Source organism: Mytilus californianus, unplaced genomic scaffold, assembly GCF_021869535.1.
Source record: "Mytilus californianus isolate M0D057914Y unplaced genomic scaffold, xbMytCali1.0.p SCAF_5, whole genome shotgun sequence".
Taxonomy (NCBI): domain Eukaryota; kingdom Metazoa; phylum Mollusca; class Bivalvia; order Mytilida; family Mytilidae; genus Mytilus; species Mytilus californianus.
Genome location: NW_026262701.1, coordinates 104,078,144 through 104,094,681, shown reverse-complemented (window position 1 = coordinate 104,094,681; position 16,538 = coordinate 104,078,144). Strand labels below are relative to the sequence as shown.

Here is a 16,538-nt window from a genome sequence, read left to right as displayed (position 1 = left end):
ATATATGACACTCTGATATTAAGGGACTTTTAACAAAGAGAAATTTAACCAAAAAATATATTACTTTATAATACTAAGGGAGATTTAACCCAAAAAATATATGACACTATGATATTAAGGGACTTTTAACAAACAAAGAGAAATTTAACCAATAAAATGTATAACATTTTAATACTGAGGGACATTTAAATAAAAAAAAAAAAATCTTTGAAATGCTGACCAAAAACAACCACTAACTTACTAAGTAAATTACAAAAATATATTACATTATGATACTAAGGGATATTTAACAAACAAAGAGACATTTAACCAAAAAATATTTAACACTATGATATTACCATTGCATTTACCAAAGAATGTACTTAAAGAACAACAAAAATATATGACATTATGATACTAAGGGTCTTTAACAAACAAAGGAAAATTTTACCAATACAATATATAACATTATGATACAAATGGACATTCAACCCCAAAAATATATGATACTATGATACTAAAGGACATTTAACAAACAAAAAAAAATTAAATGCTGACCAAAATTTTGTAATCATGTGCTGTATTTACTAAAAAAATGTACTTAATGAACAATTAAAACACTAATGGACATTCAACTAATTACAAATGAATTATGAAAAATCTGCTCAATGAGGTATTGTTTGTGACAAGGTTTCCCTGTTAAAAAACACATTAATTATACCATTATAAGAGGCAAAAGGCAATTGATATAAATTTTTACATCATTCAGAATTTTTTTTTGAGATATCTATATATATATAAATATATATGCTACATGTATATTGGTAAATGACGAGAATTATATTGCATTTAAGTAAAATATCCATGTGCAAGAAAAATTATTTGGTATTACATTTTGAAGAATAATTATGGGTATTGTTGGTAGTTATGGACCTCCAGCAACTGCCACTGCAATTCGTTTCTGATATTTTTCCCTTTTTCTCTCATTCCATTCATGTAAAAAAAACTGCAGATAAAAACAAAAATGTTCCTGGGTCATTTGGCGTGCTGAGGACTTAATACACTGGATAAAGCTGTTGAATTGTTCACATATTTCAGAGTTTATTGTGTCAAATCCTTGGAGTCTTGAAGATCTATAGGCACATGAGCATTTATGAGAATACCCATGGAAAATATCATGGAAGAAACAAACACATCGGTAATAGCCACTTTCTCTGTTCAGGCAATACTCCTGTAGATTACAAGCAAAATCATAGAAGATATCCGTGGGTGGATGCTCCAGATGTGAGTAAAGGGAGGCTGATGGATCTTTTCTGCCTTCTGCATTGGTCATATGAAAACCATAACAGTGACCATGACTTGGACAAAACCATAAAAACAATGTTGATGTACCTCTTGCTGAAATTTGGGTTTTGGAAAAATATTTCTCACAGTTGTCATGGGGAAGAGGTGGGTCATCATATGATGGGTTTTTTCTCTTCTCACCGTCAATGGTAAATTTTCTAACGGGGCGCAATTTTTCACCAGTTTCTGAAAAGTAGTAAGCTCTTCCATACTTAGCTGGGTTATATGTTCCTGGTTGTGGATTTGCAGGATCTGGTTGAGTGATCTCCATATCTGCAACACATTTGATCAAATATCGAATAAATGTAATGACATCATCGGGAACAAAATTATTTCCTTGAGGATTGGCATGACTAAGCATGGATGAAGCAATCAAATCTCTTAATTCTGGAGCATACTCTCTCATTTCATACATTTTTCTGTTGTAAAAGCCATTTCCAGCAGCATTTATATTAAGGCCACTAATGTGGTCTAATAACTCAGTTAGATTATTTAAGTACGAATAGGGAATTAAACTGATAACTGGTGCAGTAGTGCAAAGCATATGCAATATGAAGGCATAAGATATCTTTTCCACATCTGGCATGTTATTAAGAAAGCGTTCGAAAGAAGGCCTTACTGAGTTGTCCAATATTTCTAGTAGTATGTTGTTTCTCTGCTGAGTTTCTTCATCAGATAATATTTCCTGAGGTGGAATTTTATCAAGGTTTAACTTCGCTAAGTAGTTCAAATGGTGTCTGGCAGTATTAAGTTGTTCTTTATCTCCAACTCTGTCAAAAAGGAAGCATCTTGCCATTCTACGATGTAATGTAGGAAGTATATTGTCAGGATTATCTGGTTTACTTATTTCATCAAAAGAAGCATGTCTGAATCCAATACCAACTTTCGTTCCATCACAAGCAAGTTGTTTAGGTCTAAATTTGCAGATAGGACAAGGTTTCCTAAAGTCAATCTTCATATTAGATGCCCAACTAAACCACCACTTTATGAATACAGATGAATCCATAAATGACCTGAAATTAGGATTGCATTCTTTGTAGTCTTTAGTTTTTAAATCACAGAATGCTGAAAAGGTTATTTTAGTGGACAAAACCTGGTTTACAAATGCCCAACCAATTTCATCTCCAGCTGCAGTATCTCGGGTAACTACATGTAAACATTCTTTATCTCCTTCATCCCAGTCTTTTTTACAAGGTGATTCTTCATTAGCACAGCTTCTGCTATATACCTGACACTGTACTGGTGCTATTTTTGTATAGATAGTGAGTACTCTGGAAAATGTACTTACACCATTTAGCTGCTGATTACTTGTCCATCCTGCGCCACATGGACAAACTGAAGTTGGAATATCTGGAATAAGATGTGGACCTTTAATGCATCCATTTTCAACATTGTTTAAGTTAAGAGCGCCCAATATATAACGATGTTGTATATTCTGAACTAGATTGGGATCAATAAGCTGTATATTCTCATCATTTTCAGTGTTCACTGCAGCTTCAGGTTTGCTAAATTCTGTCCAAAAATGAGGAGCATTCTTCAGCTCAGACAAATGAACACATAAATTTTGATCAGTATTAAGACAGTCAACATTTTTCTTGCATCCTTTTTTACTTTTACATAATCCATTCAAGCAGGAAACTATATAGCGCTGAAGACGTGAATTGAATGTCAAATGAACTAATGAAATGTCATCATCTATCAAAATTGAAAATTTTTTGGTTCCTGGTCTTGTAGTTGGCAATTCAATAATTTTCCTATCCTTGTATAACAGAGCATCTTGTATGACTACTTGAATGTTTGTTACGGTTGCTTGCTCATTCCTTTCCAAATTTGGTGATACCTCTTGATGCAAAAAACGACAATGCATGCATTTAATACCATTTTCATCCAGAGCATCAAACTGTTCCATATTGTTATCCAGGGATTCCAACAAGGTACGATAGATACGACAGTTGCAAGTGTAAAAATAACCGTTCTCGAAAAGATCCCTTGATGTTTTTACATAATCAGAGCTTCTAAATTCCCCACTTTCATCATCATAATCATTCATAATTGCAATAACTTTCTCTTCATCGTAAACCTGGATAATAAAACTTCGATTCTGTAAAAGATTTTTCTTGTAGTTATCATATAAATTTACTTTTTTGAACATATTTTCCACATTTTGTCCTGAAATAGTCTGCAAAGCCATTTCTTTTGTCAGAATTTTCTTCCGTGGAATAAATGTCCTTGTTCTTTTTGTTTGAGGTTCTCCAGTGGGATCATTCATATTTTGGTTATTTATGTTTTCTTGATTCTGGTCTTCTTGTTGGAAAGATGAGTAAATGGTTTGAAGTTCATTCAGCTGATGATTTTTGTACAAGTACAATACCCGATTTCTCAAAGAGGTGGCCTTTGGACTTGTTGAAAATCTGTAATGATAGCGCAAATTTTCTTTTCCAAGGAATCTGTTGTGATCATTTGATAGAAAGTTAATCATGCAACTTTTGTAACATAGGTTATTAACATTACTAGCAGGGAGAGGCTTCATAAAGTCATCTGAGCATTTGTCACTAACTTCTGCATTTTTCACTTCTGGGTAATGAAGTATCTTGTTTTGTATGATATCTGTGTGGAATAGTTCATTGTTAGATGAAAAGTAAAGACCATCACTGGCATCTGAATCTATCTTAACTTTATAACCATGTCTAGCAGTGTGCACAAAACAAGCAGCTAGTTCAATGTCACAAAAGTCTTTAACTTTTTCACACAATTGTTGTCTTCTAGATTTTAAGCTCTTTAAATTGTTGGCATAAATTTTGTCAGGGCGTGTTCTAGATTTTCTTGAGTCCTTGTTTTTCTTTTCAATGAGCATTCTCTGCTGATCTCCACCAGTTAGGATGTTGCATAAGAATACATTATCTTGCAGAATTCCTAATGTTTGACATATTACATCCAGAAAAGTCTCCTCCATGAAATGTTTGTAATATCCTGATTCTATGTATCGTATATAATGTACAGGTGCATTGTGATTTTCAATCTCAATATCAAAGATTGAAAAAATGAAAACTCCTTCAGAGCAGTCTGGATAAGTTGACATATTAATAGCAGCTTCCTCAAATAAAAATAGACAATTATTTGGATCAAGAAATTTCATATCTTGCATTTTGCTGATTATATTATGTTCCACCAAAATAGCCTGTCTACACATATTTAAGTTTGTTATTAGATCATTTTCGGTCATGTTTCTATCATTAAGGTTTTGAATGCTGGAGGCTACATATTTTCTCTTCTTAGAGTTGCTTGAGATATACTTCCTTGTTACTATTTCTGTTTCATCTCTGAGTGTAAATTTTACTGTACTCTGATTGGTACCTGTCAGCTCAGGACGGTTTGTGACAATAACCTGTTGACTTGAGCGTGTCATGTTAGAGTTCAAGACAGCCAATTGATCAATTCCCTGGATTGTCAGCTCTGTGGTATTACCACTAGTAGAAGTTGAGGGTTCAGTTCCAGATTGACTAGCTGTAGTATCACTCATGGTTTCAACCTTTTGTTGAAAGGCAGATACTAATCTTTCATAATTTTCTGGATTCTCTGTCTGTAACTGTAGTACATAAAGCTGATGATCTTTAACAGTATACGGGTACTGAGATGGCATACTAAATTCTTCATCTAACAATGGGAGGCCTAACTTAATTTTCTGCAACAAATATAAGTATAAATACACATATATGTGTGTGCATTATAACATATCGTATTCGTTTTTAGTATTTGAGACATCTTATAATGCAAATTTCTGATATTGAATTAATACATGTAGGTTCTTGATGGCAGATTTATTTTCTATTGTGAAGGTCATTAATGAACATTTAGGCATACCAATGATAAATTAAATATAATATTTGCTGAAATAATGAACATAATTGCTGAAAGCTGTAGGGTGTCCTATAGTTTTTAATTTTCTATGGCAATCTGTCTCTTGTGGAGAGTTGTCTCATTGGCAATCATACTGCATCTTCTTATTTTTATATTCTGTAAACAATACATATCTGTTTTTCGTGATTTTTTTAAAAAATATATCAGACTGTTTTTTAATTTCACATTTTTCATGTTGTGCCCTTTTAAAGCTAACTATATGGTATAGGTATTGCTCATTGTTGAAGATTGTAGTGACTTTTAGTCGCTAAAATCTACATTCTTTCGTCTCTTTTTTTGATAGTTGTTTCATTGTCAATCATACTACATATTTCAAATACTAATAAATAAAAAATTGATATGGAATATGCAATGTTGAATGATTGTACAAAAGTGTTTTTTTTTATTTTTATATGAGGCTGAAATGGACATAACCTCACCAAATTAGGAGGACACAAGTGAAGATCAGTACAATTCTCTGAAAACTGTCCTGAAGGAAGTGCTCTTCCCCATTCTTCAATTGACTGAAAAGTTAACTGTTCCTACAAATAAATACTTTAAAATCAATGTTTCCGCATTATTTAAAGAAAATTGGTACAATTTACATGGTAATATATATAATATGATCTCCATTGATTGAGACATAACAATTAGCCTCATGCAATACAAAGATACTTTCTTTTTTTTCTTTTGGGTGAAATTATGATGTTCTTTAATCTATTTTCTTTTCCCTAAATAACTTGTGAAACTAGTAATTGCACATAGTCTTAGATACATGTTTTTTATTAGTTATTTTTGGCTTTGATCTAGTTTTCAGTAACTCTGAGTACTCTCAAATCTATACTTTGTGTCTTTTGTGTTTTTGTCAGTTTTTTGGCGCTTTGTATCAATCAGATGAGTTAAGTCCTTTTCAACTGTTAATTATATCTTGTTCTGATGTTGTACTGTTATACCACTGTCCCAGGTTAAAGTGGAGGGGGTTGGGTGGGGTTTGGCTCCAGCAAACATGTTTAACGTCGCCAAATTCTGAATGATTTTGTGCATGTCCCAAGTCAGGAACCTGCAATTCAGTGTTAGTCGTTTGTTGCTGTATATCATATTTGTTTTTCATTTATTGTTTGTACATATATAAGGCTGTTAATTCTCTTGTTTGAATTGTAATATACTTTTCACTTCAAGCCTTTCATTCATAGCTTCATCTGCGGTATGGGTTTTGATCATTGTTGAAGGCCGTATGGTGACCTATAGTTGTTAACTTCCACATCATTTGGTCTCTGGTGGAGAGTTGTCTCATTGGCAATCATACCACATCTTTTTTATTTTTATATATAATTTCAATTAAAATCTGTACCAAGTATATATGTTGTAGCACATGAATTTCCAGTTTGTATTGTTCATTTGGACAACAATATACACATTCTTCCCATTGGCAAAGAATTCCAGGATGAATGTGCGAAATCACGTGCTGGGCTAATAGACGAATATCAGTGAACTTGTCCTCTGTACACTGCTCCCACTTGCACTTCAGCTAAAAGAAAATAAAAGCATATATAATAAACAAATAGTTATAGAAGCTTATTAACCTGAAAATCACTTCATAAAAATTATATGAACCTATACAACATGTATTTCATATATCTGTTATATCATAAAAAAACATAAATGTATTGGGTATCCGCTGTCTGATTTTTTTTAGGAAGTTGTTGTATTCTTCATTGTTATTATTCTGTACATTTTATAGTCAAATAGGGTTTTTAATTAAATTGTCATAAGTGGACATATTGGTTAAAAAATCTTGTAATATAAATATATTTTACATCTACCATTGTAGGTCCTGGATTTTCTTCAACATCCCCACAGAGATGCAGGATAAACCGTTTGAAGTTCTTCCAACATCTGCTTGCCAAAACCTTCACTGTTGTTAGTGCAAACTCTATTCTTGTGGGACTACTAGACTCCACTTCCTCACTCTCTGCAAAATCTATTGTTGTTGGAATACTACACTCCACTTCATCACTCTCTGCAAATTCTATTGTTGAAATACTACACTCCAGTTCATCACTCTCTGCAAACTCTATTGTTGTTAGAATACTACACTCCACTTCATCACTCTCTGCAAACTCTGTTTGTGATGGAATAATACAATCCACTTCATAACCCTCTGTAACAATAAAGGACTTGCTTAGAAGTTTGTTCAATTGACCTAGACCTAGCTGATTTGCTGGCTTCAGAATTTTATAATCAATATATGACTGGAAGTGGTGTGATTTCGAAAGTTAAGCTTAAATAGGGACATAGCACACAAATAATATATTAATAATAGAGCATAAATGTTGCAATCTAGCTTTAAAATGTAACTGTAGACAAGGAAAAAATAAAATAGCACCCTAATTTGAAAGGTAAGATACACAAAATGCACAAGGGAAAAAAGACGCATTTTTTTGAGTGAAGCCCATACTATTTCATTTGTAATAAGTCTATTGCAATATTAAATATAGTGGAAAAGATTATGTCATCCAATACTTTAAAATTCCTAAAACACTCTTACCTATGTATACACTACCATATGCTATGTGTTTATCATTCTCGTCATAGGAACTCCTAAGCTCCTCTACAGGTTCCTCAGTTATTGGTACCTAGCAAAATAAAAAAGTATTTTTTTCAAAAACCTAAATAAATTTGTAAAAAGGTATCTATAAGTAATAAATTGTCAGATTGGTACATGCATTTCTTCTCTTTTTTCCTTGTTTATATAGAAACAACCAATAATTCAAACATTTCTTTTATACCGCACAAAATAATTACAAAAACTAATTCACCACATTTTCAAATGATTATCACCAGAAATAATGAATTCCAAACATTACAAACCTGAAGAGAAAGATCTTTGACTAAGTGAGTTTTGCCTGGAAAGAAAAAAGACATCATAAGTTTTAACATATACATATCTATTTGCATTCAGCAATCCTATTCGACTGTACATATCATTCATTTTCTAGAGGTGTGCAAGCATAGGAAATTTAAATATATTTAATACCAGTAATATCTTAAATAACTTGGAAAGTGTCTATGAGAAATTGTTTACTCTTTTGGATCACCAAAGTTAATCCATATTTTTGAGATTAAATAATATTCATTCTTGAAATACAGAATTATCACTTTAGTAAATTATTTTTTATCTCAATATAAAACAACGTCATACCAATATACGACCAAAAAATTTTTAATTTTTGCAGTCGTATAAAAACAGTAATAAAAACAAACTGTAAGTGTATCTAGTCCATGTATGTTCAGTTCATTGTCTAAAATTGTGAGGTGTCTTTTTTCTGTGAGGTGTTGCTTGCCTTGTAACAATTGTTTTTATAGTTCCTGTTATATCATATGTATGTGTGATAACTGAATATTTATAATATAGTAAAATAAACGGACTGAAGTAATCTGCATATTTGAAAACATACAAACGGATTTCTGTGAGGACTAAATACATTTTTAAATGTGCTTAATTAATATATACTCATTCCTGTTCCTATTATAATACATTATACCCAGGGAAGGCACTTTAATACTGCTTATACTGGTCCTGAGAAGTCTCATTCAATCCTATATTAATCCTTATATTGACCACTATAATGTAAAAATGCCTATTGTGTGATTTCGAAAATCATTCTATATACCAAAAATATCATAACTGAAAAGCACAATACTTAAATTATAAGAAGTTTTAATACCAAACCTTTTTTAGCATGACAGCAAATAACATGGTCTATCAGAAAATCTTCTCTGGAGCATATTACTGGACAAACAGGACAATTATAAGTGCTCTGAAACAATATTGCATATTGAACTTTAAATGAACAACTTTTGATATATCATACATCTATCAATCTGATATGATTTGCAAATTTCAATATCTGTAGGTAAACAAGATTAAATACCACCTTCCTCTGGATGTCTGGTAAATAAAATCAAACACCCACAAAAAAACAAAATACTGACAGTAAAATAATGTTTAAAAGCAGAAAATAATCATGTCAGTACAAAAACTATTGTATCTGCCTTTTCTGTTCAATCTATTAAAAAATTAATATAGATGCAAGATAGAAATACACCGAATTCAAAACGTTTACATAGATTATTTAAAAAAAATTCTAATTAACTTAAGTTATTATTTGGTGTAAATATTTGAACTGAATAGAAACTATGTAACAAGATTACTTTTTTTTCTTTCTTAGTCACAGCTGTTTTCTTTGATTGCTTCACTTGTAAGGATTCCACAGATTGCTTTTTCGTGTCAGTCTAAAATAAATGCAATAATTATTCAAATATCTTCCTTTTTGCCATAAAATGAATATTCAAGTCCAATAATTCAGTACATTTCCTATGATATTACAGGGTAATTGAATAATTTAAGCTTTATAGAAATATTAACAGAAACAAAATCAAGCACAAGAAAGTATTAAGGATAGAGTAACAATGTATTCAAACAACATTGTACTTGCGACTTATTGTATTCTTTAAATGTTTTTGCCTTTGAATTCAAAAATTATGTCTCATTAATCTTTCTATATACTTTGTAGGGATTAAAAAATTAAATGTTGAGATAAATGATATTTTAATTTTCTGCATTTCAATATCAGCATAAGTCTTTAAGTAAACAAAACAATACCTGATAGAAACTATGAATGACTGAGGATGACAAGATAACAGCCAGATCCTCAGTAACATCTAGGACTATTTCATTCCTCTTTAAACTGTATCTATAAGAAGTGGAAGTAGAATTAGAAAAATATAACAGTTTAAAACTATGAAGAGATTTAAGTTGTGGTACAATCTTGGATTAAAGGATTTTGTTATTCATATTTCATTGTTTTCAACCTTTTTTTAAGCATGTACAAATGAATCTTCTGCAATACAATATAAATTCAAATGTGCTATAGTATTTATATATACATCATATGTGTACTTGTTTTCAGACTTCTATATAACCTCTCCTTTAAAGTAAAAGCTCCTTGATAGTATTTAAAATTAGAAACACTTAAATTGTTGTTGCCTCATGAAGTTTTGTTGCAATTTTTTTTAACATGCAAGCATTTAAAACACTTGAATATCAACTTTTAAAAAGCATGCCATGGTATTTAGTGTGCATTTAAAATAAAATTAGAATAATTAAACTTATAACGATAAATTTCCAAAGTTTTCTTCAACATCATGCATTCATGCTAGTAAGATATCAATGAAGTTTTAAACCACAAAAAATACTTCATTCAAGTAATTACAAAAAGAAAAAAAATATCAACTTTTTATAGGCATGCCATGGTATTTAGTGGTCATTTAAAATTAATTAGAATACTTCAACTTATAACGATTTACTTTCAAAGTTTTGTTCAACATCATGCATTCATGTTAGTAAGACATCAATGGAGTTGTAAATCAAAAAACTTCTTCATTCAAGTAATTACAATAACAAAAACACATTAAAAGGTAACACAATAATGCAACGATGACAAACCCTGTTTTATAAGTTCCTCTTGGTTTTCTGTGAGACTAAATTAAGAAGGTAATGAAAACAAATAAAGTTATATAATTTTTGTTCAAATCATTTAAGGATGTTTGCTAGTCTTTGTTTTTGACAGATATTGGTAATCCTCTGGTTTTATTCACATGTAGTTCCATCAAAAAGTTAGAATGCTAACTCCGTCTATTCTTTTCCTAATTTATAACATATAGTTTAAAAAGCCTTTTATTTTTATTTTACATAGTTTTTAAAAGAAAAAGGTGCTAATGTTAAATGTATGGAAAATCTAGAGAGAATAAATTCCCACCAAATTTTAAATGGCTTACATCTTAAAAACAAGGACACAAACCTTTAATTTTTTTTTAACTTATTTATATACTATAAATTTATAAGTCTTTTGAAAAATATAGCACCGAACTTTGTTAACATCCCATCTTTATTAATTCAAAATACATATAAAATATGACAGGTATATTTTCCCATGAAATGTCAATAAAATGCATGTTAGCAGCCCTATATTTTTTTTTTATCTATTAGCAATTTATCCTAAAACTTTAAATTAGGGTCTATCATAGCTGCTTATGAACTTATAGAGAATCTATGATTTTATGATATTATCTTTGTTTTGTATTATAAAATGATATTTTCTATTTTAAATAGTACAAATTTTAATTTTTCACTTACTCTTTTATTATTTGATCTTCTTGCCCCAGCTGAAGACAATCTCTTCCTCTTAGAAGGGGTTCTAGAGGAATTCTGATGTTCAGCATCCTGTAATAAACATTCAAATGTAATTCTTAACATCAATCAAAGACAAATGTTAATACATGTACATATTATATAAAATCAGCAGTTACATAAACCTGGGAACAGTATATCTAAAGGGAAATGAATCGGATAGGCTTTCCAGTATAAAATTGATCAAATCTCGGACTCCTTGAGACTTCGCAAGATTTATTGATTTTGGTGGCGTCTGACTGAAAATTTATCAGAACTGCTCAATAAAGTAATCACATAATTCTAATCGTATATAAATACAAGTATATATAAAGTAGATATATTTTGTCATATAAAATGACCAAAATAAGTGTGATTTATTTGATGTGAAGTGTTTTATAATGTTTTTGAATTTGGGAATGCAATCGGCGCCATTTTTTTAATACCGTTTGCATTCTGTACCATTCTGTGATAAAATGAATGCAATTATAACAAACTTGAAGTGACAGAATACAAGTTTGATACAACTGTAAAACTAGTTTGAATGACATTTTATTGATATTATCAGAAATTATTAGGATAATAGCGAGTACGTTTTTGAAACATGTCCGTTTCCGTATCGTATCTTTATTACCTATGACACAACGATAAAATTGGCTACAATTAGGTAGTGTCAAGTCCCGTCAATATATATGTTCCTGCATAAACAGTAAGGAAACCGTTTCAATTGTGTTAACTATAATAAACACTTCACAAAAAGATAATATTCAAAGTAAATCCATCATTTTGTAATACTTATGTCATTATCATGTTATGATTTGTTTATAATTCCATTTCTTATCTATTACATCAACATGTACAATGAACAAATGTACTTATATTTTTTTCAAAGGCAGAGCCTGCATTTAAAAACCTGAATTAAAATGCCAGGGAGACCATTTAAAAAATATCATAGAAAATCAAATGTTAATTTCTAACAAGTTATTTGTCAGACATGCAAGATAGTGATAGACAAATACAAATATGCTTTCATCTATTCTTATACACAATCTATTAAATACCGTGTCAAAAGGTCTCTTTCCTGTATCAGAAGAAGGTACTGGTAGTCTCACCACTTCTGCATAGGTCATCTTGGGTGACAAAGATTCTACATCAGGTACCTGTACGTGAGATAAGATTGCAGTCACGGATGTAACACACTTTTGTCTCTCTGCTAAATAGTTCTCTATAGTCATCTTCAAAATAAAAGCTCCATTTCTATTTACATGAAGTCCGTCCCTTCCAAGATGAACAGCAGGTTTAAAGAGCTGTGCATAATCAATAAAAAAACATCTACTGTAACCACAAGTTAAAGACTGTATACCAGCGTTCAACTTCTCGACATCTCTCTGCAGTCTTGGCAATGCTGACAAGTTCCAATAACTACTCTCATAGTGGTTTACTGCACGGGGAAGTATGCCACAAATACCTATTTGCAACGATTTAAATTTCAGCAGCAAATTCTCTATCAGGAATCTATAAGATCTAAAGACAAAATAAGAAACTTGTACATGAGGCAAATAATATTCATCATATTCATTATAGTAAATAAGATTATTCAACCTATTGTTTATAATTAAAAGGTAAGCTATATCTGCCAAATTCATTACCATTAGAAACTAGGTAATTTTATATTATATATAACAAATGTTTCTTTGAAATCAATAATAATCAGCCAATCAAATTACATGATTTGTCAAAGATCTCAAATAATTATCGGTTACCGTTATTTAGGGAAAGAATTTAATGTGTTCGGCCAAATTCATTCATTTTTTTTTATCGTCATAAAAAACATGTAAATTTTAACGTAATCATGGTAATGCACCAAAAACATCATTTGGCAAGAATTTTTAACATTGTTCGTCATGAAGGTCCTCTATTACGAACCTCATGATTGCTTACATACACTACATTTGAACTTTGGTGGATAGTCATCTAATGGGAAATTATACCTCATCTCTTTTATTTTTATATAGTATCAGCAAACAGGTTTACAATACACCAATCTCGAGTTGTTTTTTAATGAATGAGCAACACTGGTTGACTCGGGGTCAATCGGCATAAATGATGTCATTGAACAATCCGTTTTTACTGTGACGTTATAACATAACCATACACCTTATCGATATTTGGAAATCTGCGCCAGTGGGCCTGAGAATCTGTGCCGCTTTAACTTTTGATGTCATACAACAATCACTTTTCCATTGTGGCGTCAAAATTTCACGGGGAACCTTTGTGATGTCCAGTTATGGCGGACAAATATCGATTAGGTGTATTGTTACATACTAAAGGGGATTTTAAGGGAAGTGCACAAATCGAAAGTTGACTACCGGTATAAATTTTTGTATTTGTTTTTTTTAAACCTCCTTACCTCAAAGTTGATTCAACATCACCAAATACATCATTCGAACCTAGATGCAGAACAATCTGGTCCGGGTTTTCTGTCTTCATGGCACTCATCAGTTGGGAATAGAATTCTTTCCGGTCATTCTGTACTTTGGCACCAGGTATGCACAGTGTTCTAACTGGGTATTCAAACATTGGTACAAGCTGCTTCAGGTTGGAATCCCCTGCAATTAAAACGCTTCTCAAAACTTTATTAATGTTAGTGTTAAACATTTCTATAATATAAGTATGAAACAATATCGATCAAATATGTTACAAAATTTAAATACTACAAAATTCCTTCAACTGCAGGCAAATACAAAACACTAAGACGTAACAGTCAAACTGACTATATTCTGAATCAATAGAAAACTTAGCTGGCTACTTTATGTCTCGTTTTATGTACAACAATTATTTACAAATATATACAAATCTATTTTCAGAAATAATTTTGGTTTTGGTACCAAAAGATTTAGACAGAAAAATACGCTATCGTCGTAGTTTTCTTGCTAGTTTGTCTCAAAAATACGATGCAGTATAAAAGAGGAAATATATATATATACACAGACTCTCAATATCTATTCAGATATATTATCAAAATGTCGACAAAATATAGCTTTTTCTTTATCGCAGTGGTAAGAAATGTGGAAGATGGACGCTGTAGGATGCAGCATTGGATGATGGGAGTTTGAGAGCACCATGTATCCTTTTAGCAGCCAATGAAAACCGCCGTCGCAACTTAACCTAATTTAAATATTAATTTGGGCATATGCAGAATATTTCCCATCCGACCTCTGCTTATATATATTTTTGCACTAAATATTTATAGAGCAACAAGGCTTATACGCGAAGAGAACAAAAAATGACCTGAGACGTGAAAACTAAATTTTAACATAACCGTTTGCTCGACATTGTAGTAGGATAACAGGAGATGTTATGCTTAATCTATACATACTAGACATTAGTAAGAAAAAAAACAATGTGAAGTTCTACCTTTTTCACAAAAATATAAAATGATGAGATGTGGTAAAATTGCCATTGGGACAATTATCCAACTGATGATTTGGTGTTAATTTGCTACAACAATTTGACCTACACCCCCTTTTACACCCTACATTGAATTTATCTATAAATCCCAAGTTCTGACACGGACTAAAACATTGAATTTATTTATTAGTGCATGGTTCTGTAAACGATCTTCTGTTGATTGAAGTATGATTTGCTACATTGTTCTACGCCTGTAAGGCACTCTTATTTTCATAATTTTGTTGTAATATGCATCTAAAAAAGAGATTCCAGGTTATACAATAAATATGCATATATACAATATTATATAAATGTTGACAATGTTATCCTAAGATTCCAGCCCTTTGTTAATCTGTTTGATAAGTTTACACAAATTGTTCGGCATCGTTCTGTTTCCAGTAAATAACATTTCATCATATGTTTGGTCCTTTTTGTAATAGAGTTTCACCTCTCTCTCTCTCTCTCTCTCTCTCTCTCTCTCTCTCTCTCTCTCTCTCTCTCTCTCTCCTGAATTACAGTTTACAATATCAATTTTCGCTAGTAAGATTATTCCACCTCCCAGATTCGATAGGAAGTTTATGACTGAGGGTCTTGAATCTACAAAAAGTTTTAATATTTTTTTTTTTTTAAGTTTTCCCTTTCAGGGTTTACTTTGTATGGACGATAATCAATGGCTTTTGGTGGTGGTTCAGATGAGATTAAGTACCACTCTTGTTTAAATTTTTCTAAATTTGTTCACTGATTGTTTCTGCAAATTTAAATTTAACTAGTTATATATTATTATGCTGATGATAAATGATATTAAGTCGTTATTTCAATAAAATTGCGTACTGTATTGCGTACTTTGAACAAAATGAATACTTTCCTGTATAAATTGACGATTTTTATTACAGCAGATTGCTATTAAATCTATTTATAAATATTGATTGAAGGACTATTATAATATTCCTTTATTATTCATACAAGGGGTATTCATATTTGTTTATAGAGGTAATCAAGCAATTTAAAAAGGATTAATACTTCAGTTGACTGAACATTTCTCAAACTGCATTAAAAGAAATTATATACATTACACGTTGATTTAACGTCCAGTTCACTTTGATTGATTTTCTTTTTGAAAATAATAAATATTTAATTTTACATACTGCGGATTCACCTGCCGCAGAAGCTTTGATCGCCTCTTCAAAGTTCTTTTTGATTTTAAATTTTTCTCCATTTTCAACTTTAAAACGTTAAGTTCTTAATATGCCTGATAAATGCCATTAAATTGCAATATCGGGCAATGATTTAAATCATTTTGTTATTTATAGCAATAATTTAAGATATTTTGTCTGCTCCATATTACATGTACGTATCCTGGTTAAACACATGTGTATATCAGTATCAATCTTACTATTTTATTCATTATAGTTCAAATTACTTTTAAAAAATAAATTGCACGCTAACATTTGCAATTTCGAACAGACTTACTCGTAATTCGTATAGGAGCGGTGTTTTATTATTTAGCAAAAGATATTTACTTTGCTTTGTTACACATCGCCATAATATATATACTTGATTACTTCGGACTTTATTTCAACATGTTTAAAGTACAAATACACTACCTTTAACAGTCGGAAAGCTGACCCCGGTTTGA

General features: G+C 31.0%; 1 protein-coding gene across 1 annotated transcript; it reads right to left on the bottom strand.

Annotated features, from left to right (window-relative positions):
• Window positions 1–396: 396 nt before the first annotated feature.
• Window positions 397–14,674, bottom strand: LOC127702847 (uncharacterized). The gene is made up of 15 exons (XM_052207151.1): window positions 13,863–14,674; window positions 12,514–12,976; window positions 11,420–11,506; window positions 10,730–10,764; window positions 9,887–9,977; window positions 9,436–9,516; window positions 8,954–9,041; window positions 8,092–8,126; window positions 7,769–7,856; window positions 7,044–7,381; window positions 6,572–6,748; window positions 5,661–5,762; window positions 2,437–5,005; window positions 1,504–1,794; window positions 397–404 (listed from the first exon to the last, which is right to left on the bottom strand). The coding sequence occupies exons 1-15, from the start codon at window positions 14,108–14,110 to the stop codon at window positions 397–399; spliced, it is 4,701 nt and encodes a 1,566-aa protein (XP_052063111.1). The 5' UTR covers window positions 14,111–14,674.
• Between the last annotated feature and the right edge of the window lie 1,864 nt (window positions 14,675–16,538).